The 27698-nt window shown below is 37.0% G+C and overlaps 1 protein-coding gene across 1 annotated transcript; it reads left to right on the top strand.

Annotated features, from left to right (window-relative positions):
• Positions 1-26052, top strand: LOC102124195 (alcohol dehydrogenase 1C). Its single transcript, XM_005555520.5, has 9 exons — positions 1-89; positions 3590-3691; positions 4302-4440; positions 6179-6266; positions 6364-6583; positions 19652-19912; positions 21981-22116; positions 22829-22967; positions 25755-26052. The coding sequence occupies exons 1-9, from the start codon at positions 72-74 to the stop codon at positions 25777-25779; spliced, it is 1128 nt and encodes a 375-aa protein (XP_005555577.3). The 5' UTR covers positions 1-71; the 3' UTR covers positions 25780-26052.
• Positions 26053-27698: the final 1646 nt, after the last annotated feature.

The following is a 27698-nucleotide window of genomic DNA, read 5'->3' as shown; positions in this document are numbered from 1 at the left end:
GTGCACTCAAGCAGAGAAGAGATCCACAAGTACTCACCAGTCTCCTGTTCTGCAAAGAAGACAGAATCAACATGAGCACTGCAGGAAAAGTAAGCAAAAAATATATTACTGTTGGTAATATATTCTCTTTAATATAACAAATAAAGGAATACAGTATCTGATGAATAATTTAAAATTCATATCTAAATTAGAAATGATACACTGAAATATGATATGCAATATATGCTATAATATATAATGTATACTGAACTACAGTGGAAATAAGCTATTCCTAAACACCTTAAAAAAGAATATATAGAATCTGTATCTATTAAGTCTTTATTTCCTACATTAAATAAATTTGCAGTAAAGTGATAGTTTATTCCAAGCTAACCATGACTGATTTGTAAATCTAAAGTTAGAAAAGTCTTTAATCAGAAGTTATCTTTATATTAAGAAACCATAATTTAAATGTGTTATTATTTGTATTCATATTTTTTGTGAACACAAGAAAGTTAAGTCTGACATAACTTTTATGAGAGGAATTTGATTCAGAAAATTTTGAAATATCCTTTTAACCTTACTATAAAATATCTTACAAAATGCTCATTGATCTCACAGCATTAGAATCATCAAGGTTAAGCAAGACATCACATGCAAATTCCATTTAAAGGGGGCCCATTATGACACAATTCAGGCAATTTCCACAGAAATCTTATAGAACAGTGTCTCCCCTATATAAAAGTCAATATGATCTTACAGAAAAATAATAATACAATTTGAATCACTTATTAGCACTCAGAACACAAATATTTGGTTTTTTCTTCTATAAATTTATATTTATTTTTTCAATGTGTTTACAGGTGCACAGAAATGCATGTCATCATTCAATATAATCAACTGGTATTTTTAATTGCCTAATAAAAAAAAAAACCTGTGTAACTATTTTCAGCCGTTTGTTGTGTTAGGAGTGCATCACACAGTAAAATATCTCACTATGATAATTCAGTTTAAAGGTTCTGAGGCTTATCTCTATGTTGTGCGACAAAACAGGCTCATATCAATAAGACTGGTTGGAAATCACATGAGTGGCCCATTGGTGCTGTTCTTACACCACTTCACTTTGCTTTATTTTTATTCATTATTGATTAATATTTACATTCCTCATAGAAAATAATTAGAGAAAAGAAAATTTAAATTTACCATTTACCAAACTCGACTTAAAAGAAATAATGAGTTCATAGAGCAAAAGTATAAACCAATCATATTAATGAAAATTATAACTGATGAAATAGATAATCCTCCCCTCTTGAGTGCAACATCAATAACTTAGCTTTTTGACAGCATTGCATTTATGTTTATGTGTCCCGCATTTTATTTTCTTCAGATCCTAAATTGTGACAGTACTAATGTCTATTTCATAAGGTACTTCTGAGAATTCAATAAATTAATAGTGAAAAACACTTAGAATAGTACCTGGTAAATAAAAATAAGTCAATAAATATTAGCCACTATTATTATTGTTGCTATTTAACTTTTTGATATTTACTATCACGGAGTACTGAAAATGTGAGGCTAGATTAATTTTTTTGTTTGTTTGTTTGGAGACGGAGTATCTTTCTATTGCCCAGGCTGGAGTGCAGTGGGGTGATCTCAGCTCATTGCAACCTCTGCCTCCCGGGTTCAAGTGATTTCTCCTGCCTCAACCTCCCAAGTAGCTGGGACTACAGGCGCATGCCACCATGCTTGGCTAATTTTAGCATTTTTAGTAGAGACGGGGTTTCACCATGTTGGTCAGTCTGGTCTCCAACTCCTGACTTCAGGTGATCCACCCACCTCGGCCTGCCAAAGTGCTGGGATTAAAGGCGTGAGCAACCGCGCCCAGCCTGATCTTTATTCTCTGGACAACCAGCTTTGAGACTTTAGGAAAATTATTCAATCATTGAGTCAGTTGATCCTCAATTATTTCAGATGTAGTAAGACCAATAATTCAATAGTACTGTCCTGGTAGCATCCTTTTTAGGTTTAAAAGTAATACACGTTGTTTATAACAGCACAATTTGCAATTGCAAAAATATAGAACCATCCTAAATGCCCATCAACTAACGAGTGTATAAAGAGAATGTGATATGTGTACACCAGGAGATACCACTCAGCCATAAAATGGAAAAAAATAATGGCCTTTGCAGCCACTTGGATGAAGCTGGAGACCATTATTTTAAGTGAAGTAACTCAGGAATGGAAAACCAAGTACCATATGGTCTCGCTTATAAGTGGGAGCTAAGCTATGAGGAAGCAAAGGCATAAGAATGATATAGTGGACTTTGGTTAGGGATAAAAGACTACACATTGGGTACAGTGTACACTGCTTGGGTGACAGGTGCAGCAAATCTCAGAAATCACCACTAAAGAACTTATCCATGTAATCAAAAACCACCTGCACACCAAAAACTATTGAAATTAAAAATAAATAAATTTTAAAAATAAAAATAATGCATGTAACTCACTCAGCACAAGCCACAATGCACCTGTCACATCACAGGCACCTGACAATCAGGAACTCGTACTATTAGAACTTTATTTCCAAGTATTCTGATATTTATTTTGGCATGTACCACATTGAAAATCCTGCAAAGTTGAAGGATTTGACAAATGAATAACAAAAATGAATTGGCAGAAGATGAAATTTCAATTTTTATTATATTTGCAATTATGTTGATTCTATATAGAAAGAGATTTGTGAATTGTACATGCTTTACCACAACAAAGATGGGTTTTACAGTACACTGCTAAGCACTGGAAATATGTGATCAGCTTTTATTTTTAAGGACATCTGTGGATAAGCTTGCTAGCTAGAAACTCAAATACACAAGTTTCTCCAGTTTTTAAATATATATGTGTGGTCTGAATGCACACACACACACACACACACACACACACACACCACCAACTCTAACCTCTGTAATTTTGGGCTCAAATCTAAGCTGGAAGGAGTCTCCGCACATAAATTAGATGACAAAACAGGCTGCTAAAGCTAAGTTTCAAATGGGTGTTTGAGACAAGTTACATACAGAAGTGGAGAGAGAAAATTAAAAGAGGGCAATAGGCAAATAGAAAGAGAAAGACACATCATCCTAAGCAGGAAGGTAAATGTGTAACTGTTCTTATGGAGTCAGATCCTTTTGGCCTAAGCAGAAAATTGAGGAAGAAAGCAGTGTATTTTAGACAGACACTGACTCTGTCAGCAAAGTAAAGGTGACTTAGAACATGTACCAGCCAATAGTTGTGGGTAAACAGGTGTTTTCAGGACAGTATTAGAAAATAATCAGGATTAAACATCTCTGGAGAAAAAAAAAAAGAATAGCCTAAATGAAGATATTCCATTTTAGGTAAGTGCCTTATTGTACTTAACTGTTTTTCTTTCCTTATGTTATTGCTTTTTAAAAAGATACTCTTACTCACTTTATAAACCAGAGAACTTCATTTCTATGCAACACTTATTAGGTGCCAGACATGGGACTCAATGTTGCATGTACAAAGATGAAAAGACACAATTTCTGACTTCAAGAGTGGGAAAACACTGGTACCATCTCTCTGTTTGATTTTCTAGGTAATCAAATGCAAAGCAGCTGTGCTATGGGAGGTAAAGAAACCCTTTTCCATTGAGGAGGTGGAGGTTGCACCTCCTAAGGCTCATGAAGTTCGCATTAAGGTGAAATATTTTTTCCATTTGTATTTAATTTTAAGTTTAAAAAATTCAGAAAATATTAAAAATAGAAACATCCAAAATCCACTAAGAGATTTTTTTTTATAATTATCCAGAAAATAAAATTACATTTGTTGTCAAGGAAAGTAGAAATATAAATTGTTAAATTTTTTTAAAGTGAGCAAACAGTATATGAAGTATAATTCCAGTAAAATACAAAAAAATTTATAGGTTTGTAAAGAAAAAAATGCAAAGGGATATATATCAAGACTTCACAATCAATTTGTGTTAGATATTTTCTTGGTGTTAATTTGCAATTTCTACTTCTTTTTCTTTTAACTATGCATTCTTCTATATTATACAAGACAAATATTTTAGGATCAATTATTTCACAGATTATTCTAAATTGTTAAATTCAAGGGAGAAAGATAGAGGAAGGTTTTAGGCTGGATAACCTTGGAGATAAACTGAATCTTTCATATTTGGGAATAGTAGGGATTATCAGTAAAACCCTTGAAAATATTTTAGAATAATAATTTTAGAAAATTGGGTTTGTTAAGTCCATCTGACAGTCATAATCTTTTCCGAATCTAAACATCTTCTCTTTATTCTGTAGATGGTGGCCGTAGGAATCTGTCGTTCAGATGACCATGTGGTTAGTGGTACCCTAGTGACCCCTCTTCCTGCGATTTTAGGCCACGAGGCAGCTGGCATCGTGGAGAGTGTTGGAGAAGGGGTGACTACAGTCAAACCAGGTACAGGATTCACACTCAGGGAACATGCCTTGGTTCACCATCACAAGATTAGTCAGCCTGGATGAGGAAACCGAGGCAATGAAAGACAAAAGGGCTTGCACAAGGTCACAGGGCAGCCGGGACTTCAGGAGTTTCCTCCTTCCCTCTCTGCTTGCCTGACTCAAGCAGGTATGACTTCAGGCATGCATGTATTCTAACCTTCAACGATTGTGTACTGACTATCTACTAGATGCCAGTCACTAGGTTAGAGCCTGGAGATATATGAGGATCAAAAGAGACAGTGCCTGCCAATGTGGAATTCATAATCTAGTAACTTCTGTGTTAGTGTTGCTGAACACTGTCTTCTGTAAGGGCCCAAAAAACTAGAAATGGGAGGAGGGAAAAAAACATAAGTATGGACATTGCTCTGTGCTGAGTTCACCAAATGGAGGCTACATGGCTGCGGCTGAATAAATATGACCTTTTCTTAGGTGACCTATGTAGCCCCTTCACCAATTTCCTCTTCCAACGTGGTCTCTCTTCCTGAGCATGGAATCAATGAAACTGACTAGCTAAAAGGAAATCAAAGAAACATAGCAGGAGCCATCCATCATCAACAATGTCTGCCTTATTACCTTCAGCCATGCTTAAATGTGACAGGTTATAGATTACTAATTATTTTATCTTCAATACTTATTTTACAGTAATCTTATGTATTAATATAAATATTTCAGAGGTAAAGGATGAATAAGTAGGACATTTCCATACCATCATTTTCATATAAACTTTACCCATAAAATATTATGCATGAATCATTTTTCTTGGTCTTGTGAAATAGATAGCATAGGTGATTAAAAATAAAAATTATCTTTAAAGAATCACTTTAGCCAGTAGATGAGACCTGTCCCCTTACCAAATACTAATATAGACTGTGAACAGAAAATAATAAAATAAACTGTCCAATTTGAGTTTTAGCTCTTACTATTTCCTTTACTCAGAAATAGATTAATAACAAAATGACTCCTATTTCTTACCCCTCCTCCCCACACCATAACAGTAAAAAAGGATAATTCACAAATTATCAGCTAAAAACATTTGGAAGTCAATTCTTATCCTAAAAGAAAGTGCCTAACTTATTGTGGAGGGTTGAAATTTTCAGAAGAATTTCTGTAATTCTTCTTTGTCCTATTTTTGTTTGTTTTCTTCCAAAAAAAAAACTAAGATTTTTTAAAAACATTCATTTTATAAGAAACATAAACCTAGTCACTTTGAAAAGCCAAGACCTACTTTAAAAATCTCATTTTTGTTTTAAATCAAACTCTTACAAAATACCAGATCTTCCCAACATGTACTGGGACTAAAATAGATGACTTTCAATTAAAATTTATATACATAATTATAATAAGAATATTTAATTAAGATTTAATTAGACAAGGATTACATAAATTATATTTGCAAAGCCTCCAGGAGAAATTAGTGCACTGCATAAAAGTTTATTAATACGTTGGATGGAATTTTGTTAATCCATCTTGTTTCCGACACTTGCATTTTCTCTTTAGGATTCTTCAGGCACTTATAAACCCAACTAAAAAACAAGGCCTTGGCAGGCAATGACAAATGACATAGTTGTGGGAATGAGACCCTATTTCTTAGAAACTATTCAGACATATGATTCTAATCTATACATGTGAGCTTTAAGGTTTTGCTGTATTATTTCCTCTATAGAAATTTAAGAAGAATTTGTTTTATTCCACTCCAGGTGACAAAGTCATCCCACTCTTTACTCCTCAGTGTGGAAAATGCAGAGTTTGTAAAAACCCAGAAAGCAACTACTGCTTCAAAAATGAGTGAGTTTCTGATGCTTTCTTTGCACAGACTTTGAGTTTGCAAATTAGTTATGCTCCTGTCTCATGCCTTTGTGTGTCTGTGTATTGCACTACCCAGTCTGAGCAATCCTCGGGGGACCATGCAGGATGGCACCAGGAGGTTCACCTGCAGGGGGAAGCACATCCACCACTTCCTCGGCATCAGCACCTTCTCCCAGTACACGGTGGTGGATGAGAATGCAGTGGCCAAAATTGATGCATCTTCACCCCTGGAGAAAGTCTGCCTCATTGGCTGTGGATTTTCGACTGGCTATGGGTCTGCAGTCAAAGTTGCCAAGGTAGGAATGACAATGGATGAGAAAACCGATTACACAAAGACTGTCAGGAACCAAAAGGGAAGCAATTTCTTGCAAGAATCAGAAATTAGTTTTATAGATTTGAAGTGTCGATGAAGAGTAGAAAAACAACCCAGAAAGAATTGAGAGCACAGTCTAGAAATTTCACCAATTTATTGCAGATAAAAAGTTGTTGAGTTAAGAAAATGTAAATATGTCATTTTCAATAATTTTTCTTCTGAATTTGCTATTTATGGGATCACAAAATTTTAGGTCTGAGAACTAACTCATGTAGTAATGCATTCAACAATTAGAGAGAACCTATACATGCCTCAGGCACCATAGGTTCTGCTAGGCTCTGACAGCAAAAGTAAATGAAATGAAGCGTTTGTCCTTGAGGAACATCTAAGAATTAGGAGCAACAGTAGAGTCCAAAACCTCACCTGATGCACTTCCACACCAAGGCTCACCCACTCTGTGGATTCTTAGAAGGAAAGTAATGAAGCTTCAGTGATGGGTAATTCACTCATTATGACATTTATCTTCCCTGACATGAACATACACATATATTTTAGAAGTGGTAAATTTCAAGCAGAAGTTCTTTAAAGTCTCCTCCTCTGAGTAGTATGAAAATATAATAGCATACTTTATTTTATGAAACCTAAATCGAGAGATAAAAAGATATTTGCCCAAAAATTCACTTCTGCTTAATATGAGAGCTAATACTAAAATATCATTCTCAAATCTCCTGCTGAATCTTAAATCACAATCCATAATTATTTATTTATTTATTTATATTATTATTATACTTTAAGTTCTAGGGTACATGTGCATAATGTGCAGGTTTGTTACATATGTATACTTGTGCCATGTTGGTGTGCTGCACCCATCAACTCGTCAGCACCCATAAACTTGTCATTTACATCAGGTATAACTCCCAATGCAATCCCTCCCCTCTCCTCTCTCCCCATGATAGGCCCCAGTGTGTGATGTTCCCCTTCCCGAGTCCAGGTGATCTCATTGTTCAGTTCCCACCTATGAGTGAGAACATGCGGTGTTTGGTTTTCTGTTCTTGCAATAGTTTGCTGAGAATGACGGTTCTCAGCTGCATCCATGTCCCTACAAAGGACACAAACTCATCCTTTTTTATGGCTGCATAGTATTCCATGGTGTATATGTGCCACATTTTCTTAATCCAGTCTGTCACTGATGGACATTTGGGTTGATTCCAAGTCTTTGCTATTGTGAATAGTGCCGCAATAAACATACGTGTGCATGTGTCTTTATAGCAGCATGATTTATAATCCTTTGGGTATATACCCAGTAATGGGATGGCTGGGTCATATGGTACTTCTAGTTCTAGATCCTTGAGGAATCGCCACTCTGTCTTCCACAATGGTTGAACTAGTTTACAATCCCACCAACAGTGTAAAAGTGTTCCTATTTCTCCACATCCTCTCCAGCACCTGTTGTTTCCTGACTTTTTAATGATCGCCATTCTAACTGGTGTGAGATGGTATCTCATTGTGGTTTTGATTTCCATTTCTCTGATGGCCAGTGATGATGAGCATTTTTTCATGTGTCTGTTGGCTATATGCATGTCTTCTTTTGAGAAATGTCTGTTCATATCCTTTGCCCACTTTTTGATGGGGTTGTTTGTTTTTTTCTTATAAATTTGTTTGAGTTCTTTGTAGGTTCCGGATATTAGCCCTTTGTCTGATGAGTAGATTGCAAAACTTTTCTCCCATTCTCTAGGTTGCCTGTTCACTCTGATGGTAGTTTCTTTTGCTGTGCAGAAGCTTTTTAGTTTACTTAGATCCCATTTGTCAATTTTGGCTTTTGTTGCCATTGCTTTTGGTGTTTTAGACATGAAGTCCTTGCCCATGCCTATGTCCTGGATGGTATTACCTAGGTTTTCTTCTAAGATTTTTATGGTATTAGGTCTAACATTTAAGTCTCTAATCCATCTTGAATTAATTTTCGTATAAGGAGTAAGGAAAGGATCCAGTTTCAGCTTTCTACTTATGGCTAGCCAATTTTCCCAGCACCATTTATTAAATAGGGAATCCTTTCCCCATTTCTTGTTTTTGTCAGGTTTGCCAAAGATCAGATGGCTGTAGATGTGTGGTATTATTTCTGAGAACTCTGTTCTCTTCCATTGGTTTATGTCTCTGTTTTGGTACCAGTATCATGCTGTTTTGGTTACTGTAGCCTTGTAGTATAGTTTGAAATCAGGTAGCGTGATGCCTCCAGCCTTGTTCTTTTGACTTAGGATGGTCTTGGCAATGCAGGATCTTTTTTGGTTCCATATGAACTTTGAAGCAGTTTTTTCCAATCCTGTGAAGAAAGCCATTGGTAGCTTGACGGGAATTGCATTGAATCTACAAATTTCACGATATTGATTCTTCCTATCCATGAACATGGTATGTTCTTCCATTTGTTTGTGTCCTCTTTTATTTCACTGAGCAGTGGTTTGTAGTTCTCCTTGAAGAGGTCCTTCACATCCCATGTAAGTTAGATTCCTAGGTATTTTATTCTCTTTGAAGTTATTGTGAATGGAAGTTCATTCATGATTTGGCTCTCTGTTTGTCTGTTACTGGTGTGTAAGAATGCTTGTGATTTTTGTACATTAATTTTGTATCCTGAGACTTTGCTGAAGTTTCTTATCAGCTTAAGGAGATTTTGGGCTGAGACAATAGGGTTTTCTAAATATACAATCATGTCATCTGCAAACAGGGACAATTTGACTTCTTCTTTTCCTCACTGACTACCCTTGATTTCTTTCTCTTGCCTGATTGCCCTAGCCAGAACTTCCAACACTATGTTGAATAGGAGTGGTGAGAGAGGGCATCCCTGTCTTGTGCCAGTTTTCAAAGGGAATTTTTCCAGTTTTTGCCCATTCAGTATGATATTGGCTGTGGGTTTGTCATAAGGAGCTCTTATTATTTTGAGATACGTTCCATCAATACAGAATTTATTGAGCGTTTTTAGCATGAAGGGCTGTTGAATTTTGTCAAAAGCCTTTTCTGCATCTATTGAGATAATCATGTGGTTTTTGTCTTTGGTTCTGTTTATATGCTGGATTACATTTATTGATTTGGGTATGTTGAACCAGCCTTGCATCCCAGGGATGAAGCCCACTTGATCATGGTGGGTAAGCTTTTTGATGTGCTGCTGGATCTGGTTTGCCAGTATTTTATTGAGGATTTTTGCATCGATGTTCATCATGGATATTGGTCTAAAATTCTCTTTTTTTGTTGTGTCTCTGCCAGGCTTTGGTATCAGGATGATGCTGGCCTCATAAAATGAGTTAGGGAGGATTCCCTCTTTTCCTATTGATTAGAATAGTTTCAGAAGGAATGGTACCAACTCCTCCTTGTACCTCTGGTAGAATTCAGCTGTGAATCCATCTGGTCCTGGACTTTTTTTGGTTGGTAGGCTATTAATTATTGCCTCAATTTCAGAGCCTGCTATTGGTCTATTCAGGGATTCAGCTTCTTATTGGTTTAGTCTTGGGAGAGTGTAAGTGTCCAGGAAATTATCCATTTCTTCTAGATTTTCTAGTTTATTTGTGTAGAGGTGTTTATAGTATTCTCTGATGGTAGTTTATATTTCTGTGGGGTTGGTGGCGATATCCCCTTTATCATTTTTTATTGCATCCTTTTGATTCTTCTCTAGTTTCTTCTTTATTAGCCTTGCTAGCGGTCTATCAATTTTGTTGATCTTTTCAAAAAACAAACTCTTGTATTCATTGATATTTTGGAGGGTTTTTTGTGTCTCTATCTCCTTCAGTTCTGCTCTGATCTTAGTTATTTCTTGCCTTCTGCTAGCTTTTGAATGTGTTTGCTCTTGCTTCTCTAGTTCTTTTAATTGTGATGTTAGAGTGTCAATTTTAGATCTTTCCTGCTTTCTCTTGTGGGCATTTAGTGCTATAAATTTCCCTCTACACACTGCTTTAAATGTGTCCCAGAGATTCTGGTATGTTGTATCTTTGTTCTCATTGGTTTCAAAGAACATCTTTATTTCTGCCTTTATTTCGTTATGTACCCAGTAGTCATTCAGGAGCAGGTTGTTCAGCTTCCATGTAGTAGAGCAGTTTTGATTGAGTTTCTTAGTCCTGAGTTCTAGTTTGATTGCACTGTGGTCTGAGAGACATTTTGTTGTGATTTCTGTTCTTGTTCATTTGCTGAGGAGTGCTTTACTTCCAATTATGTGGTCAGTTTTGGAATAAGTGTGATGTGGTGCTGAGAAGAATGTATATTCTGTTGATTTGGGGTGGAGAGTTCTGCAGATGTCTATTAGGTCTGCTTGCTACAGAGATGAGTTCAATTCCTGGATATCCTTGTTAACTTTCTGTCTCATTGATCTGTCTAATGTTGACAGTGGGGTGTTGAAGTCTCCCATTATTATTGTATGAGAGTCTAAGTCTCTTTGTAAGTCTCTAAGGACTTGCTTTATGAATCTGGGTGCTCCTGTATTGAGTGCATATATATTTAGGATAGTTAGCTCTTCCTGATGAATTGATCCCTTTACCATTATGTAATGGCCTTTTTTGTCTCTTTTGATCTTTGATGGTTTAAAGTCTGTTTTATCAGAGACTAGTATTGCAACCCCTGTTTTTTTTTGTTCTCCATTTGCTTGGTAGATCTTCCTCCATCCCTTTATTTTGAGCCTATGTATGTCTTTGCATATGAGACGGGTCTCCTGAATACAGCAAACTGATGGGTCTTGACTTTTTATCCAGTTTGCCAGTCTGTGTCTTTTAATGGGAATATTTAGTCCATTTACATTTAAGGTTAATATTGTTATGTGTGAACTTGTTCTTGCTATTATGATATTAACTGGTTATTTTGCTCGTTAGTTGATGCAGTTTCTTCGTAGCATCGATGGTCTTTACATTTTGGCATGTTTTTGCAATGACTGCTACCTGTTGTTCCTTTCCATTTTTAGTGCTTCCTTCAGGGTCTCTTGTAAGGCAGGCCTGGTGGTGACAAAATCTCTAAGCACTTGCTTATCTGTAAAGGATTTTGTTTCTCCTTCACTTATGAAACTTAGTTTGGCTGGATACGAAATTCTGGGTTGAAAATTCTTTTCATTAAGAATGTTGAATATTGGCCCCCACTCTCTTCTGGCTTGGAGAGTTTCTGCTGAGAGATCTGCTGTTAGTCTGATGGGCTTCCCTTTGTGGGTAACCCGACCTTTCTCTCTGGCTGCCCTTAAGATTTTTTCCTTCATTTCAACTTTGGTGAATCTGGCAATTATGTGTCTTGGAGTTGCTCTTCTCGAGGAGTATCTTTGTGGCATTCTCTGTATTTCCTGAATTTGAAATTTGGCCTGCCCTACTAGGTTGGGGAAGTTCTCCTGGATGATATCCTGAAGAGTGTTTTCCAACTTGGTTCCATTTTCCCCCTCACTTTCAGGCACCCCAATCAGACGTAGATTTGGTCTTTTTACATAATCCTATACTTCTTGCAGGCTTTGTTCATTTCTTTTTACTCTTTTTTCTTTAGATTTCTCTTCTCACTTCATTTCATTCATTTGATCCTCAATCGCTGACACTCTTTCTTCCAGTTGATCGAGTTGGTTACTGAAGCTTGTGCATTTGTCACGTATTTCTTGTGTCATGGTTTTCATCTCTGTCAGTTCGTTTATGGCCTTCTCTGCATTAATTATTCTAGTTATCTATTCTTCCACTCTTTTTTCAAGATTTTTAGTTTCTTTGCGCTGGGCATGTAATTCCTCCTTTAGCTCTGAGAAGTTTGATGGACTGGAGCCTTCTTCTCTCATCTCGTCAAAGTCATTCTCTGTCCAGCTTTGATCCGTTGCTGGTGATGAGCTGCGTTCCTCAGTTGAAAATGCAGAAATCACCTGTCTTCTGTGTTGCTCGCACTGGGAGCTGGAGACTGGAGCTGTTCCTATTCAGTCATCTTGCTCCATCTGAATCCTCACAATCCATAATTGTTAGCACTTTTAAACCACAGTCACAATAAGCCTTGTATTTTTCTAAGTAAGGTAGAAAGTGGTGTTGTCCCTCATAGTATTGCATAACACCTGGTGAATGAATGAGTGAAATAGCCTTAAGGGAATATAAAAATGAGATTATTTGGAAAAGGAATAGCATGTTACCAAAACAAAGGCTGACTATGGGAGACTAGGTTTAATAAATAACTGCTAGCCAATTTAAACAATTTAGAGGACATCTTTTCGAAATTTCAGTGACTTTAGCACTTACTCCCTTGTTCAATTACCTCATCTATTTTAATGGATAGTGTAAGTGAGCCTACCCAAGAAAAGAAGCTGAGGATACTCATAACAATAGATTTTACTTGGGGGGGCATGCCCAAGATGGCCAAATAGGAACAGCTCCAGCCTCCAGCTCCCAGCGTGAGTGACACAGAAGACAGGTGATTTCTGAATTTTCAACCGAGGTACTAGGTTCATCTCACTGGTGAGTGCTGGACAATCGGTGCTGGTCAGCTGGTGCAGCCCGACCAGTGAGAGCTGAAGCACAAGGGGGAAGCACAAGGGGGAAGGGAATCCCTTTTCCTAGCCAAGGGAAACTGAGACACACAACACCTGGAAAATTGGTTAACTCCCACCCTAATACTGCGCTTTACCAAGGGTCTTAGCAAATGGCACACCAGGAGATTATATCCCACACCTGGCCCAGAGGGTCCCATGCCCACAGAGCCTCCCTCATTGCTAGCACAGCAGTCTGAGATCTAACTGCAAGGCAGCAGCATGGCTGGGGGAGGGGCACCCGCCATTGCTGAGGCTTTAATGGGTAAACAAAGCTGCCAGCAAGCTCGAATTGGGTGGAGCCCACTGCAGTTCAAGGAGGCCTGCCTGTCTCTGTAGACTCCTCCTCTGGGGACAGGGCATAGCTAAACAAAAAGCATAAGAAACCTTGACAGAGGTAAATGCCCCTGTCTGACAGCTTTGAAGAGAGCAGTGGATCTCCCAACATGGAGGTTGAGATCTGAGAATGGATAGACTGCCTGCTCAAGTGGGTCCCTGACCCCTGAGTAGCCTAACTGGGAGACATCCCCCACTAGGTGCAGACTGGCACCTCACACCTCACACAGTGGGGTACACCCCTGAGACGAAGCTTCCAGAGCAAAAATCAGACAGCAGCACTCGCTGTTCAGCAATATTCTATCTTCCGCAGCCTCTGCTGCTGATACCCAGGCAAACAGCGTCTGGAGTGGACCTCAAGCAAACTCCAGCAGACCTACAGCTGAGGGTCCTGACTGTTAGAAGGAAAACTAACAAACAGAAAGGACACCCACACCAAAACCCCATCAGTATGTCACCATCATCAAAGACCAAAGGCAGATAAAACCACAAAGATGGGGAAAAAGCAGGGCAGAAAAGCTAGAAATTCAAAAAATCAGAGTGCATCTCCCCCTCCAAAGGAACGCAGCTCATCAGCAGCAATGGAACAAAGCTGGACGGAGAATGACTTTGACAAGCTGAGAGAAGAAGGCTTCAGTCCATCAAACTTCTCAGAGCTAAAGGAGGAACTATGTAACCAGTGCAAAGAAACTAAAAACCTTGAAAAAAGAATGGATGAATGGATAACTAGAATAATCAATGCAGAGAAGACCTTAAAAGAACTGATAGAGATGAAAACTATAAGACAGAAATACATGACAAATGCACAAGCTTCAGTAACTGACTCCATCAACTGGAAGAAAGGGTATCAGTGATTGAAGATCAAGTGAATGAAATGAAGCGAGAAGAGAAGTGTGGAGAAAAAAGAGTAAAAAGAAATGAACAAAGCCTCCAAGAAGTACGGGATTATGTGAAAAGACCAAAACTACGTCTGATTGGTGTGTCTGAAAGTGACAGAGAAAATGGAGCCAAGGAGGATATCATCCAGGAGAACTTCCCCAACCTAGTAAGGCAGGCCAACATCCAAATTCAAGAAATACAGAGAACTCCACAAAGATACTCCTCAAGAAAAGCAACTCCAAGACACATAATTGTCAGATTCCCCAAAGCTGAAATGAAGGAAAAAATATTAAGGGCAGCAGAGAGAAAGGTTGGGTTATACACAAAGGGAAGTCCATTAGACTAACAGCAGATCTCTCAGCAGAAACTCTACAAGCCAGAAGAGAGTGGGGGCCAATATTCAACATTCTGAAAGAAAAGAATTTTCAACCCAGAATTTCATATCCAGCCAAACTAAGTTTCATAAGTGAAGGAGAAATAAAATCCTTTGCAGATAAGCAAATGCTTAGAGATTTTGTCACCACCAGGCCTGACCTACAAGAGATCCTGAAGGAAGCACTAAACATGGAAAGAAACAACAGGTACCAGTCATTGCAAAAACATGTCAAAATGTAAAGTCCATCAATGCTAGGAAGAAACTGCATCAACTAATGAGCAAAATAACCAGCTAACATCTTAATGACAGGATCAAGTTCACACATAACAATATTAACCTTAAATGTAAATGGACTAAATGTTCCAATTAAAAGACATAGACTGGCAAATTGAATAAAGAGTCAAGACCCATCAGTTTGCTGTATTCAGGAGACCCATCTCACATGCAGAGACATACATAGGTTCAAAATAAAGGGATGGAGGAAGATCTACCAAGCAAATGGAAAACAAAAAAAAGCAGGAGTTGCAATCCTAGTCTCTGATAAAACAAACTTTAAACCATCAAAGGTCAAAAGAGACAAAAAAGGCCATTACATAATGGTAAAGGGATCAATTCATCAGGAAGAGCTAACTATCCTAATTATACATGCACCCAATACAGGAGCACCCAGATTCATAAAGCAAGTCCTTAGAGACTTACAAAGAGACTCAGACTCCCATACAATAATAACAGGAGACTTTAACACCCCACTATCAGCATTAGACAGATCAACGAGACAGAAAGTTAACAAGGATATCTAGGAATTGAACTCATCTCTGCACCAAGCAGACCTAAAAGACATCTACAGAACTCTCTACTCAAAATCAACAGAATATACATTCCTCTCAGCACCACATCACACTTATTCCAAAATTGACCACATAGTTGGAAGTAAAGCACTCCTCCGCAAATGTGCAAGAACAGAAATTACAACAATCTGTCTCTCAGACCACAGTGTAATTAAACTAGAATTCACGACTAAGAAACTCAATCAAAACCACACAACTACATGTAATCTGAACAACGTGCTCCTGAATGACTACTGGGTACATAACAAAATGAAGGCAGAAATAAAGATGTTCTTTGACACCAATGAGAACAAAGATACAACATACCAGAATCTCTGAGACACATTTAAAGCAGTGTGTAGAGGGAAATTTACAGCACTAAATGCCCACAAGAGGAAAGATCTAAAATTGACACTCTAACATCACAATTAAAAGAACTAGAGAAACAAGAGCAAACACATTCAAAAGCTAGCAGAAGGCAAGAAATAACTAAGATCAGAGCAGAACTGAAGGAGATAGAGACACAAAAAACCCTCCAAAAAATCAATGAATCCAGGAGTTGGTTTTTTGAAAAGATTAACAAAATTGATGGGCCACTAGCAAGACTAATAAAGAAGAAAAGGGAGAAGAATCAAATAGACGCAATAAAAAATGATAAAGGGGATATCGACACCAACCCCACAGAAATATAAACTACCATCAGAGAATACTATAAACACCTCTACGCAAATAAACTAGAAAATCTAGAAGAAATGGGTAATTTCCTAGACACTTACACTCTCCCAAGACTAAACCAGGAAGAAGTTGAATCCCTGAATAGACCAATAGCAGGCTCTGAAATTGAGGTAATAATTAATAGCCTACCAACCAAAAAAGTCCAGGACCAGATGGATTCACGCCGAATTCTACCAGAGGTACAAGGAGGAGTTGGTACCATTCCTTCTGAAACTATTCCAATCAATAGAAAAAGAGGGAATCTTCCCTAACTCATTTTATGAGACCAGCATCATCCTGATACCAAAGCCTGGCAGAGACACAACAAAAAAGGAGAATTTTAGACCAATATCCCTGATGAACATCAATGCAAAAATCCTCAATAAAATACTGGCAAACCAGATCCAGCAGCACATCAAAAAGCTTATCCACCATGATCAAGTGGGCTTCATCCCTGGGATGCAAGGCTGGTTCAACATACCCAAATCAATAAACGTAATCCAGCATATAAACAGAACCAAAGACAAAAACCACATGATTATCTCAATAGATGCAGAAAAGACCTTTGACAAAATTCAACAGTCCTTCATGATAAAAACTCTCAATAAATTCTGTATTGATGGAACGTACCTCAAAATAGTAAGAGCTCTTTATGACAAACCCACAGCCAATATCATACTGAATGGGCAAAAACTGGAAAAATTCCTTTTGAAAACTGGCACAAGACAGGGATGCCCTCTCTCACCACTCCTATTCAACATAGTGTTGGAAGTTCTGGCTAGGGCAATCAGGCAAGAGAAAGAAATCAAGGGTAGTCAGTGAGGAAAAGAAGAAGTCAAATTGTCCCTGTTTGCAGATGACATGATTGTATATTTAGAAAACCCTATTGTCTCAGCCCAAAATCTCCTTAAGCTGATAAGAAACTTCAGCAAAGTCTCAGGATACAAAATTAATGTACAAAAATCACAAGCATTCTTACACACCAGTAACAGACAAACAGAGAGCCAAATCATCAATTAACTCCCATTCACAATAACTTCAAAGAGAATAAAATACCTAGGAATCTAACTTACAAGGGATGTAAAGGACCTCTTCAAGGAGAACTACAAACCACTGCTCAGTGAAATAAAAGAGGACACAAACAAATGGAAGAACATACCATGTTCATGGATAGGAAGAATCAATATTGTGAAAATGGCCATACTGCCCAAGGTAATTTGTAGATTCAATCCCAACCCATTAAGCTACCAATGACTTTCGTCACAGAATGGAAAAAACTGCTTTAAAGTTCATATGGAACCAAAAAAGACCCCACATTACCAAGACCATCCTAAATCAAAAGAACAAAGCTGGAGGCATCATGCTACCTGATTTCAAACTATACTACAAGGCTACAGTAACCAAAGCAGCATGGTACTGGTATGAAAACAGAGATATAGACCACTGGAACAGAACAGAGCTCTCAGAAATAATACACATCTACAGCCATCTGATCTTTGACAAACCTGACAAAAACAAGAAATGGGGAAAGGATTCCCTATTTAATAAATGGTGCTGGGAAAATTGGCTAGCCTTAAGTAGAAAGCTGAAACTGGATCCTTTCCTTACTCCTTATACAAAAATTAATTCAAGATGGATTAGAGACTTAAATGAGAGGCTTAAAACCATAAAACTCCTAGAAGAAAACCTAGGTAATACCATCCAGGACATAGGCATGGGCAAGGACTTCATGTCTAAAATACCAAAAGCAACAGAAACAAAAGCCAAAATTGAGAAATGGGATCTAATTAAACTAAAGAGCTTCTGCACAGCAGAAGAAACTACCATAAGAGTGAACAGGCAATCTACAGAATGGGAGAAAAGTTTTGCAATCTACTCATCTGACAAAGGGCTAATATCCAAAACCTATAAAGAACTCAATCAAATTTATAAGAAAAATCAAACAACCCCATCAAAAAGGGGGCAAAGGATATGAACAGACACTTCACAAAAGAAGACATTCATACAGCCAACAGACACATGAAAAAATGCTCATCATCACTGGCCATCAGAGAAATGCAAATCAAAACCACAATGTGATACCATCTCACACCAGTTAGAATGGCAATCATTAAAAAATCAGGAAACAGCAGGTGCTGGAGAGGATGTGGAGAAATAGGAACACTTCTACACTGTTGGTTGGACTGTAAACTAGTTCAACCATTATGGAAAACAGTATGGTGATTCCTCAAGGATCTAGAACTAGAAGTACCATATGACCCAGCCATCCCATTACTGGGGATATACCCAAAGGATTATAAATCATGCTGCTATAAAGACACATGCACACGTATGTTTATTGCACCACTATTTACAATAACAAAGACTTGGAATCAACCCAAATGTCCATCAGTGACAGACTGGATTAAGAAAATGTGGCACATATACACCATGGGATACTATGCAGCCATAAAAAAGGATGAGTTTGTGTCCTTTGTAGGGACATGGATGCAGCTGGAAACCATCATTCTCAGCAAACTATCGCAAGAACAGAAAACCAAGTACTGCATGTTCTCACTCATAGATGAGAATTGAACAATGAGATCACTTGGACACAGGAAGGGGAGCATCACACACCGGGTCCTATTGTGGGGAGGGGGTAGGGAGGAGGTATAGCATTAGGAGATATACCTAATGTAAATGACGAGTTAATGGGTGCAGCATACCAACATGGCACATGTATACATATGTAACAAACCTGCACGTTGTGCACATGTACCCTAGAACTTAATGTAAAATTTAAAAATAGATTTTATTTATTATTAAATATAGACTAATGTTTCATTGCTGTGTTGTTCACAAGTATATTTTTTAAAGCAGGGATATACTGGTCACGACTACTGAACAATAATGTACAAAAGAGTTAACTATTGAGAGTTTAAGTGGAATATTTTTCGGTCTCCTGGTGTAGCCTTTTCCACTTATTTTATTTTCCAAATATTGCCTTGGTGTATGTATGAGATACTGAAGCTGATTATTAAGGGATTTCAGCAATCGACAGTCCCTACAAGATTGTAATCACTGCCATCTGGATCTCAAAGATCATCCAGTCCTCCTGTTCCCAGCCTGACCCATTGGAGTCCCCTGGGGACTGAGTTCCACCTGCAGAGATTCTCATTTAATTGGCATGGTCTATGATCTGGACTGCGGGATATTTTTAAAGCTCCCCAGATGAATTTAATACGCAGCAGTTTCAGAAGCACTCAACTAGTTCATCCCCTTGAATTTAAACATGAAGCATCTCAAGCCAAAACAGATTTCGATAACATATTGGACAGAAGAGTCTGAGTAGCTCTTGTTAACACACAAGACATGGCACTTTATAAAGCTTAAGCAATTTCTAACAAACATAATTCATTTTTGCATTTTCTGAAAACATAGGTCACCCCAGGCTCTACCTGTGCTGTGTTTGGCCTGGGAGGGGTCGGCCTATCTGCTGTTATGGGCTGTAAAGCAGCTGGAGCAGCCAGAATCATTGCGGTGGATATCAACAAGGACAAATTTGCAAAGGCCAAAGAGTTGGGTGCCACTGAATGCATCAACCCTCAAGACTACAAGAAACCCATTCAGGAGGTGCTAAAGGAAATGACTGATGGAGGTGTGGATTTTTCATTTGAAGTCATCGGTCGGCTTGACACCATGGTATGTACCATGACATGCCCTGAGATTTCTGCCTCTGCAACCTGGAGGATGCATTTAGGCAGTAGAATATACGTATTATGTATAAAGGATATTGTTAATTATGAATGGAAATTTCCCATCATCTTTTTGTTACCCGGCTTATTTAATTTATTGTTACGAGAAATCTCCCATTCGATCAGCTAAGCAAACTTGTCTCAAGTCATATTTCATCTTGAGAAAAGATAAAGGGCTTTTCTTAACATAGTCACTACAGATATACTTTATTAATTTTTAGTTTAAAATGCAAACTTATATATAAATAATACAAATCCTCTTCTCAAATTAAAAGTTAAAAAGTTTTTTTTAATACTCTTAACAAAAATATTTTAACAATTTTGTATATGCTCTTAATGAATTACAAACTTTTTAACATAGTATTCTTCGGTCAAAAGAAATGAGCAATTTTAGACCAACTTTATCTTATTAACAGAAAATATGCCCTAAGGAAAGTCAATGCTTTAATGCATTGCTATATTTTATCACAGAAACTGGACAGTACCTGGCACAAAACTAGTACCCAATACTACTTGGACTGAATACTTTAAAAAGTCAACAGATTTTACCACCTGCAAAAGTTAAGTGCTACGTATCTCATGGCATCTTTTATGAAACACATGAGACAATGCATGTAAAATACTTTGCACAGTACAACCCATCATGTCGTAAGCTCCCAATAAGTGTCAGCTGCCCCCCAACCCCCGCTTTTTTTTTTTTTTTTTTTTTTTTTTTAGGCAGGGTGTCACTCTGTCACCCAGGCTGGAGTGCAGTGATATTTTCATAGCTCGCTGCAGCCCTAACCTCCTGGGCTTAAGCGAGTCACCTACCTCAGCCTCCAAAAATGCTGAGTATAGACATGAGCAACCATGCTGAGCCTCAGTTGGCATTATTGATATGAAATACTATTTCCAATCTTGCAGTGCTTACATCATCTTTGAATTATTATATTACTTTCAAACAGTTACAAATACCAACAGCAATGGGAAACACATTTCTAGCTATATTTTACCTACCCAGAATTATCTAGAATCCTACTGAAAAAGTCACCAGAAACCAACAAGTTTCCATTGCTGAGGTTTTCTAGAAGGTTCAGCAGTGTGGGTAACAGGGAGCAGCACCCTGAGATCAAAGTTCCCACCAGTCTTGACCTGGAACAAATGCCACAGAGGAATAAAGTGTCAAGAGAATCCAGTGTTTTCCAGGTCTATAGCTTTTCTCCTTGTGCTCTTTTTCTATATCTCTCTCCATTTTCTCATGTGGAACTGGAGTGTATCTTATCTCAGGACACCAAATGTCTGACAGCCACATGTTCTGAGGATGTGTGGTCTCCCAAAGGTCAGAATCCAAAATCAAAGAACTAATCATTATATACCTAGAGGGATCCTAAACCATTTTCTAACTACAGAACATGTTCCAAAAGCTGACTGGAAAAGATATTCTGAACTGTCTTTTGAGGTTCCCAAATAATCAATGTAATTTAATGTAAAACCAATATACATTTGGGGAGGTAAAAACATTGTTTAAAACATGTCCACTTGAGAAATGGACAGTAAAATAGGAATCTGTTAAAAAGGAAGTCTATCAAGTGGACAAGAGACTAATTTTGGTGATATACTCATTTATCTTGTTCGCCACCAAAATATCTGATTGAAAGTATTGGGTTCAAAATACCTATGAAATAAATCAATGAAAAATGAACCAACTCACAGATTGCCTAAGAATGATGTACACTTGTACAAGGAACAGGACTTAAAATGTTTGTAATGATGTTTACCTCTTTATTCTTTTATTAGGAAGAACTAAGTGCACACCAGTTTATTCATCCATGCTTTCATTCAAAAACCATTTTCTGGGTATTTCCTACATCCACAGCACTATCCTATACAAAGAAAGGGGGAATGAAGGAGCAAAGACATGATCTCTTCCCTCTACACAGTCACAATCCAGCTAAGCCTATTACATGATATTGTGCATTATGAGTAGGAACTGTGCCACTCCACATTAAGGATGCTAAATATTCACTTTATTCCAGATGGCTTCCCTGTTATGTTGTCATGAGGCATGTGGCACAAGTGTCATCGTAGGGGTACCTCCTGATTCCCAGAACCTCTCAATAAACCCTGTGCTGCTACTGACCGGACGCACCTGGAAAGGAGCTATTTTTGGAGGTACGTAGTTAGGCTTCAGAGCCAAATTCTCATTAACCTAAGAATTTCTCTCCTTTTATGAGTGACAAGGCAAGGTTTTGAAAAGCAATGAAATTAAAAATAAATTAAAGTTTATTTTCTATCTATAGTCTCCAATAATGCAGAACTTTTCTTTTCTTTTTTTTTTTTTTTTTTTTTTTTTTTAAGAGATGAGGTTTCACTATGCTGGCCACGTTGGTCTCGAACTCTTGACCTCAAATGAGTTGCCCACCTTGGCCTCCCAATGTGCTCGTGCTGGGATTACAGGCATGAGCCACCATGCCCAGCCCCAAGATAGACTTTTCTGATGTCACTATCAACCAGGACTTTCATCTCCCCGCTTTTTGTACTTGTGACTGCATAAGGCAAGGACATTTCTAGTAGGCGGTGGAAATCTATAACGATAAATCATCTCTACACAGAAATCTAGACAACTAATAAATTTGCTCCTTAACCTTGGGCATAACATCTGTCCTATAATTTCTCTGTGAGAGAGAGAATAACTAAGGATCCTTGTTTATCTGTGATTTTTTTTTAAGTCAAAGCACTGTAAAAGCATATTGAAGTACTCTATCTCTTATTAACCTCAGTTATAGCAGTACCTTTTCTAAACTTGTATTTATTTGGAAAATCTTCTCTTCAGTTCTCCTACTTACCTTGGTTGACTCTAACAATGATATTTTCTTCTTTTCAGGCTTTAAGAGTAAAGAATCTGTCCCCAAGCTTGTGTCTGACTTTATGGCTAAGAAGTTTTCACTGGATGCATTAATAACAAATGTCTTACCTTTTGAAAAAATAAATGAAGGATTTGACTTGCTTCGCTCTGGAAAGAGGTAGATTTTAAGTTGTTTTTTGTTGCTGTTTTGCTTTGTATTCTACAGTAGTGGGGTGTCTAGCAGAGAATGTAAACGTGGAAGGATGAGAAAAAATTAGTGCCTTGGTTTTCCATTGCCAGTTCAATCATTGCATGGAGCACATGTAAGGTAATATGGTGAGAAGCTAAAAACAGTTACTTTACATTTCCTATTCTGCTGAAGTGAAATTATGTTGATTACCCCATATCTGAATGATCAGAGTCACTCAGCCTTCTTTAAAAAATAACACTCACCTTGGCCCCCACCCCCCCAAAAAATAAGTTTTAACAACCATAATTATAACATGGATTCACTGTCACCTCTGCCTGTCATCTAAATAAGTGTGACATCTAATGGTTGTATATTAAAATTATTTTCAGGACATCCTCAGGATATTCATTATGGGAGTAGGTGGAACTACATTAGGATTGATTTCTAAGTAGATATTACCATATTTTCCTTTTTCTTTTCTTTTTTTTTTTTTTTTTTTTGCAGTTTAGAAAAAAAATTTTACAAAGAAAAGTTGTTGTAAAAGGTACTAAACCCTATTTTAAATGTTTGTCTTACATTTTCTCCAAGTCTTAGAAAAATAAGCCAATTCTATTTCCTATCTCTAACATTTACACTTACAATCACCTAATATAATGAACTTTGTCACATGCATTTATATGAAGCATAACTGGAAACAGGCAGTTATATCTAACCTCTGTCTTCTAGCTCCAGAGTCTGAGATTTTTCTGCTATCCAACATTTATTTTCATGAGGTTTTCAACTTTAAATAGTGTTTCTTTGGCACTCACAAAACTATCATACTAGATACTTTATCCGACAAATATTCTTGAGTAAGGAAGGAAACTAGCACCCACAGAGCACCAGCTGTTCTACTAAGTGTCTTACCTGCATTTTCTCATGTGATTCGCAAACAATGCTCAGTGTCAGTCTCAATCTCACTATCTTAGAGAAGAGAAAACTAAGAAGCAGAGAAGGCATGACTTGGTCAAAATCATCAGGTGGTAAGAAGAGGAGCCAGAATTCGAAGGAAGAGCTTGTTAGCAAATCTATTCACTTTCTATTTAACCACACTGCCCCTCAAGAGTGCATATATATATATATATGGAAAACAGTATTCATCAAAGGTTAATTATCACTGTCATCATTATTATCATTGACATCACCATCGTCATCATAGAATTGATAAGATGATGGCAAATATAGATGACCAAAACCAGAGGACAGTGGTGAGCAACAAAAGAAGTCATGAAGCATGCCTAAATTCACTTTACAAGAATGTCATATAGTAATATGCATATGTAAATAAAATAAATCTTATCACTTAGCAAAGATTGAAAATTGTGATAATCAATATTGGTAAGAGTAAGGTGACTTGGGCACTTTCATATACTTTCAATAGTAATTGATACATCCTTTTGGGAAAGCAATTTGGTAATTTGTATCAGAAACCTCCAAAAAAACCTAGATCCTTTGTCCCAGCAATACCATTTCTAGAGATCTATTCTATAGAAATAATCAACTCAAACATACATATATGTTTAAGCATGTTTACTTGTTAGCTGTAATATCAATATTTAGAAACATTCAAAAAGTACAACATTAAGAATATGATTTAATAAATTCCAACCAACTGTTAGACATGAATAAAAGACTTCATTGGAAAATTCTCATAATGTAATTTTAAACTCATAAAGTAAATCATATAAATTGTATTTATAAGATGATCCTGAATTTTCAAAAAAGACAGTAAAAAATGTATCTGTGTCTAGAAAATGTTGATAGAATTCCAGAAAACATTGACCATGATTACTCTGAGGTTGTAAGATTACAGATATTTTTACCAGCTTCTTCTGTCCTGTATTCTCTAAATTATGTGTATATATTTTTCTTATTATGTGTATATACGTACGCACACCACATACACACACACACTATATATATATATATAAAAATTCTCAGTCTCAAAGATCATCTTTTCTTAAATGTATTCAACAAAAGTTGGTTTATAGAAAGGGCATTAATTCTAATGTAAAGTGTACATTTCTAATATCCACAAGAATGAAGCATCTTAGAATTAATACAAATCAACTTTATTCTCTACTTGTAAGAATCCTTAAACATCTCTGATTCAAAGATCTATTAAACCTCCAACATAGTCCTAACTTTATTAAATTATCAGTTCTTTCAGGCAAGATATCTATCATCTTATAATTTGTGCAAATTTGTATTTGGGTTTGAATCCCAACACCCTATACTAGATGTGTGACCAGAGCAAGTGACAAATCTTTCTAAGTCTCAGTTTTTATAATCTCTAAGTGGAAATAATATGGAAACCAACTTCCTAGTGTCATTGTTTAGGTTGAGATTTAAGTGAAAAAAATGCATGAAGCATGTGACAAATAGCAAAAACTTATTGCATGTTATTATCTATTATTGCTTTATATTCCTTATTTTACCAGGAATGTAGGCAAGCAAAAATGATTTTTTGAAGATGCTAATGTAGAACTCAAATATAAATGACAGGCATATTCAGGAGGTTGTGAGTGAGCTTAAGATTGAGGAAAACACAAGAGAAAACCAAAAAACATGAACTTCCCTTTACTTGACTTGACCCAGATGCATAGGGATGGGAGTGGAGTGGCTGAGAACACAGAGAGATTTTCACTAAGACACCTCAAATGCTCCTTGGACTCTCACATGGAAGCATGTGGGTTGTCTAAATGTTAACACAATGTCTCTTCTTTCCTATTGCAGTATCCGTACCATCCTGATGTTTTGAAACAATACAGATGCCTTTCCTTGTAGCAGTTTTCAACCTCCTCTACCCTACATGGTCTGGAGCAACAGCTGGGAAATCATTAATTCCTAGCAGAAATCATTAATTCTGCTCTTCAGAGATGTTAAAAATAAATTACACGTGGGAGCTTTCCAAAGAAATGGAAATTGATGTAAAATTATTTGTCAAGCAAATGTTTAAAATCCAAATGAGAACTAAATAAAGTGTTGAACATCAGCTGGGGAATTGAAGCCAATAAACCATCCTTCTTAACCATTCTACTGTGTCATCTTTGCCATTGAGGAAAAATATTTCCTGTGACTTCTTGCATTTTTGGTATCTTCATAATTTTCAGTCATTGAATCCGGTGGAGGGGAACCTTCACTTGACCTGAACATACACCTGCTGGTCCACTGTGCTTGAAGTCTTCTAACTCTGTCTCAGTTTTCACTGTCTGCATTTTCCTTTTTTTAATAAAATGTACCAAATCCCTAGGCTAAAAACTAAAGTATGGACACTTTTATTTTTTTTTAATTTTTTTATTATTATTATTATACGTTAAAGTTCTAGGGTACATGTGCATAACGTGCAGATTTGTTACATATGTATACTTGTGCCATGTTGCTGTGCTGCACCCATCAACTCGTCAGCACCCATCAACTCGTCATTTACATCAGGTATAACTCCCAGTGCCATCCCTCCCCCCTCCCCCCTCCCCATGATAGGCCCCGGTGTGTGATGTTCCCCTTCCCGAGTCCAAGTGATCTCATTGTTCAGTTCCCAAGTGTCCAGAAAAAAAAAAAAAAAAAAAAAAAGACTTTACTGATGATAAGAGAATAAAAAAAAAATTGTTCACTTTATAGTTATAAAGACTTGCTGTCTGCAAAAGAGTTAATTATCTCTTGAAATGGTGACTTATTGTCCTTGAGAAGACTGGGGCATAGTACTTCATAAGTGTGAGTGATAGAGTGGAACAGAGGCCGACCATAGTGGAGAATGCCATTCAAGTCTCGTGTTCTTTGTATACTACTTATGCTTAAGTTTCACTTGCAACAAATATAGTATCTGGAAATTTTTTTTTGTTAGTTCATCTGTAGAAGACTTCAAGTAGGTTTCCTAAGTTGATAAATGTTTTAGATCAGAACCAGAAATTTGCTTATACATTTTAGATACATTTACTGATTTTTAAAGTATTATGAATCTTCACCATCCTAGAAAGGGTAATACACACAGCACCATTTTGGCCACAACCTAAATGACTTCTATCTAAAAAAAGGATATAAACTGATCAAATGCTGCTTCTGTGGGGTGTGGTCTTCTTCCTGACCTTTTATCATTCTGAATATAAAGTTTTACCATTAAAAAAAAAAAAAAAAACACTAAAGTATGGTAAAGAATAGTCTCAAATTTACAAGTGAAGAAGATCCAGAAGTTCTAAATCCAGGATTTTTCTTAGTAACTCAAAGAAAATGCCACACATTTTCATACAATGAAGGGAAGTGTTTTTATTGCTTTTATGCTATTTGTTTACAGTGAAGATACAACTGACTTTTAAAAATACAAGCAGATTTTGTGCTTCATGTGATGAACTTAGGTTTGGACACTAAATGTGAAAACTGAACTATTCCTAGAATAATGCTCAAAAAATCTGCAATTTTTCCTCATGAAAGTGCTTCATTAGCTAAACAGTCTTAGTTTATTATTCCAATGGGCTGAAAATGAAGTATAGAGTAATTTAAAGTATTATGGTGGCTTTATGTGTAGATATTGGGTGGCAAATGCTGTGAACACAGAGTGTAAAATTGGTAACTAAGAAATGGCAAAAACACTTAAAGCAATATGCTTTCCAAGTAGACATATACACACACACACAAATGTATGTTTGCGCAAAATTGTTTTTAATCTAGAACGCTCCTATTAAC

This window comes from Macaca fascicularis, chromosome 5, assembly GCF_037993035.2.
Source record: "Macaca fascicularis isolate 582-1 chromosome 5, T2T-MFA8v1.1".
In the NCBI taxonomy this organism is placed as follows: domain Eukaryota; kingdom Metazoa; phylum Chordata; class Mammalia; order Primates; family Cercopithecidae; genus Macaca; species Macaca fascicularis.
This window is presented reverse-complemented; position numbering and strand designations above follow the sequence as displayed.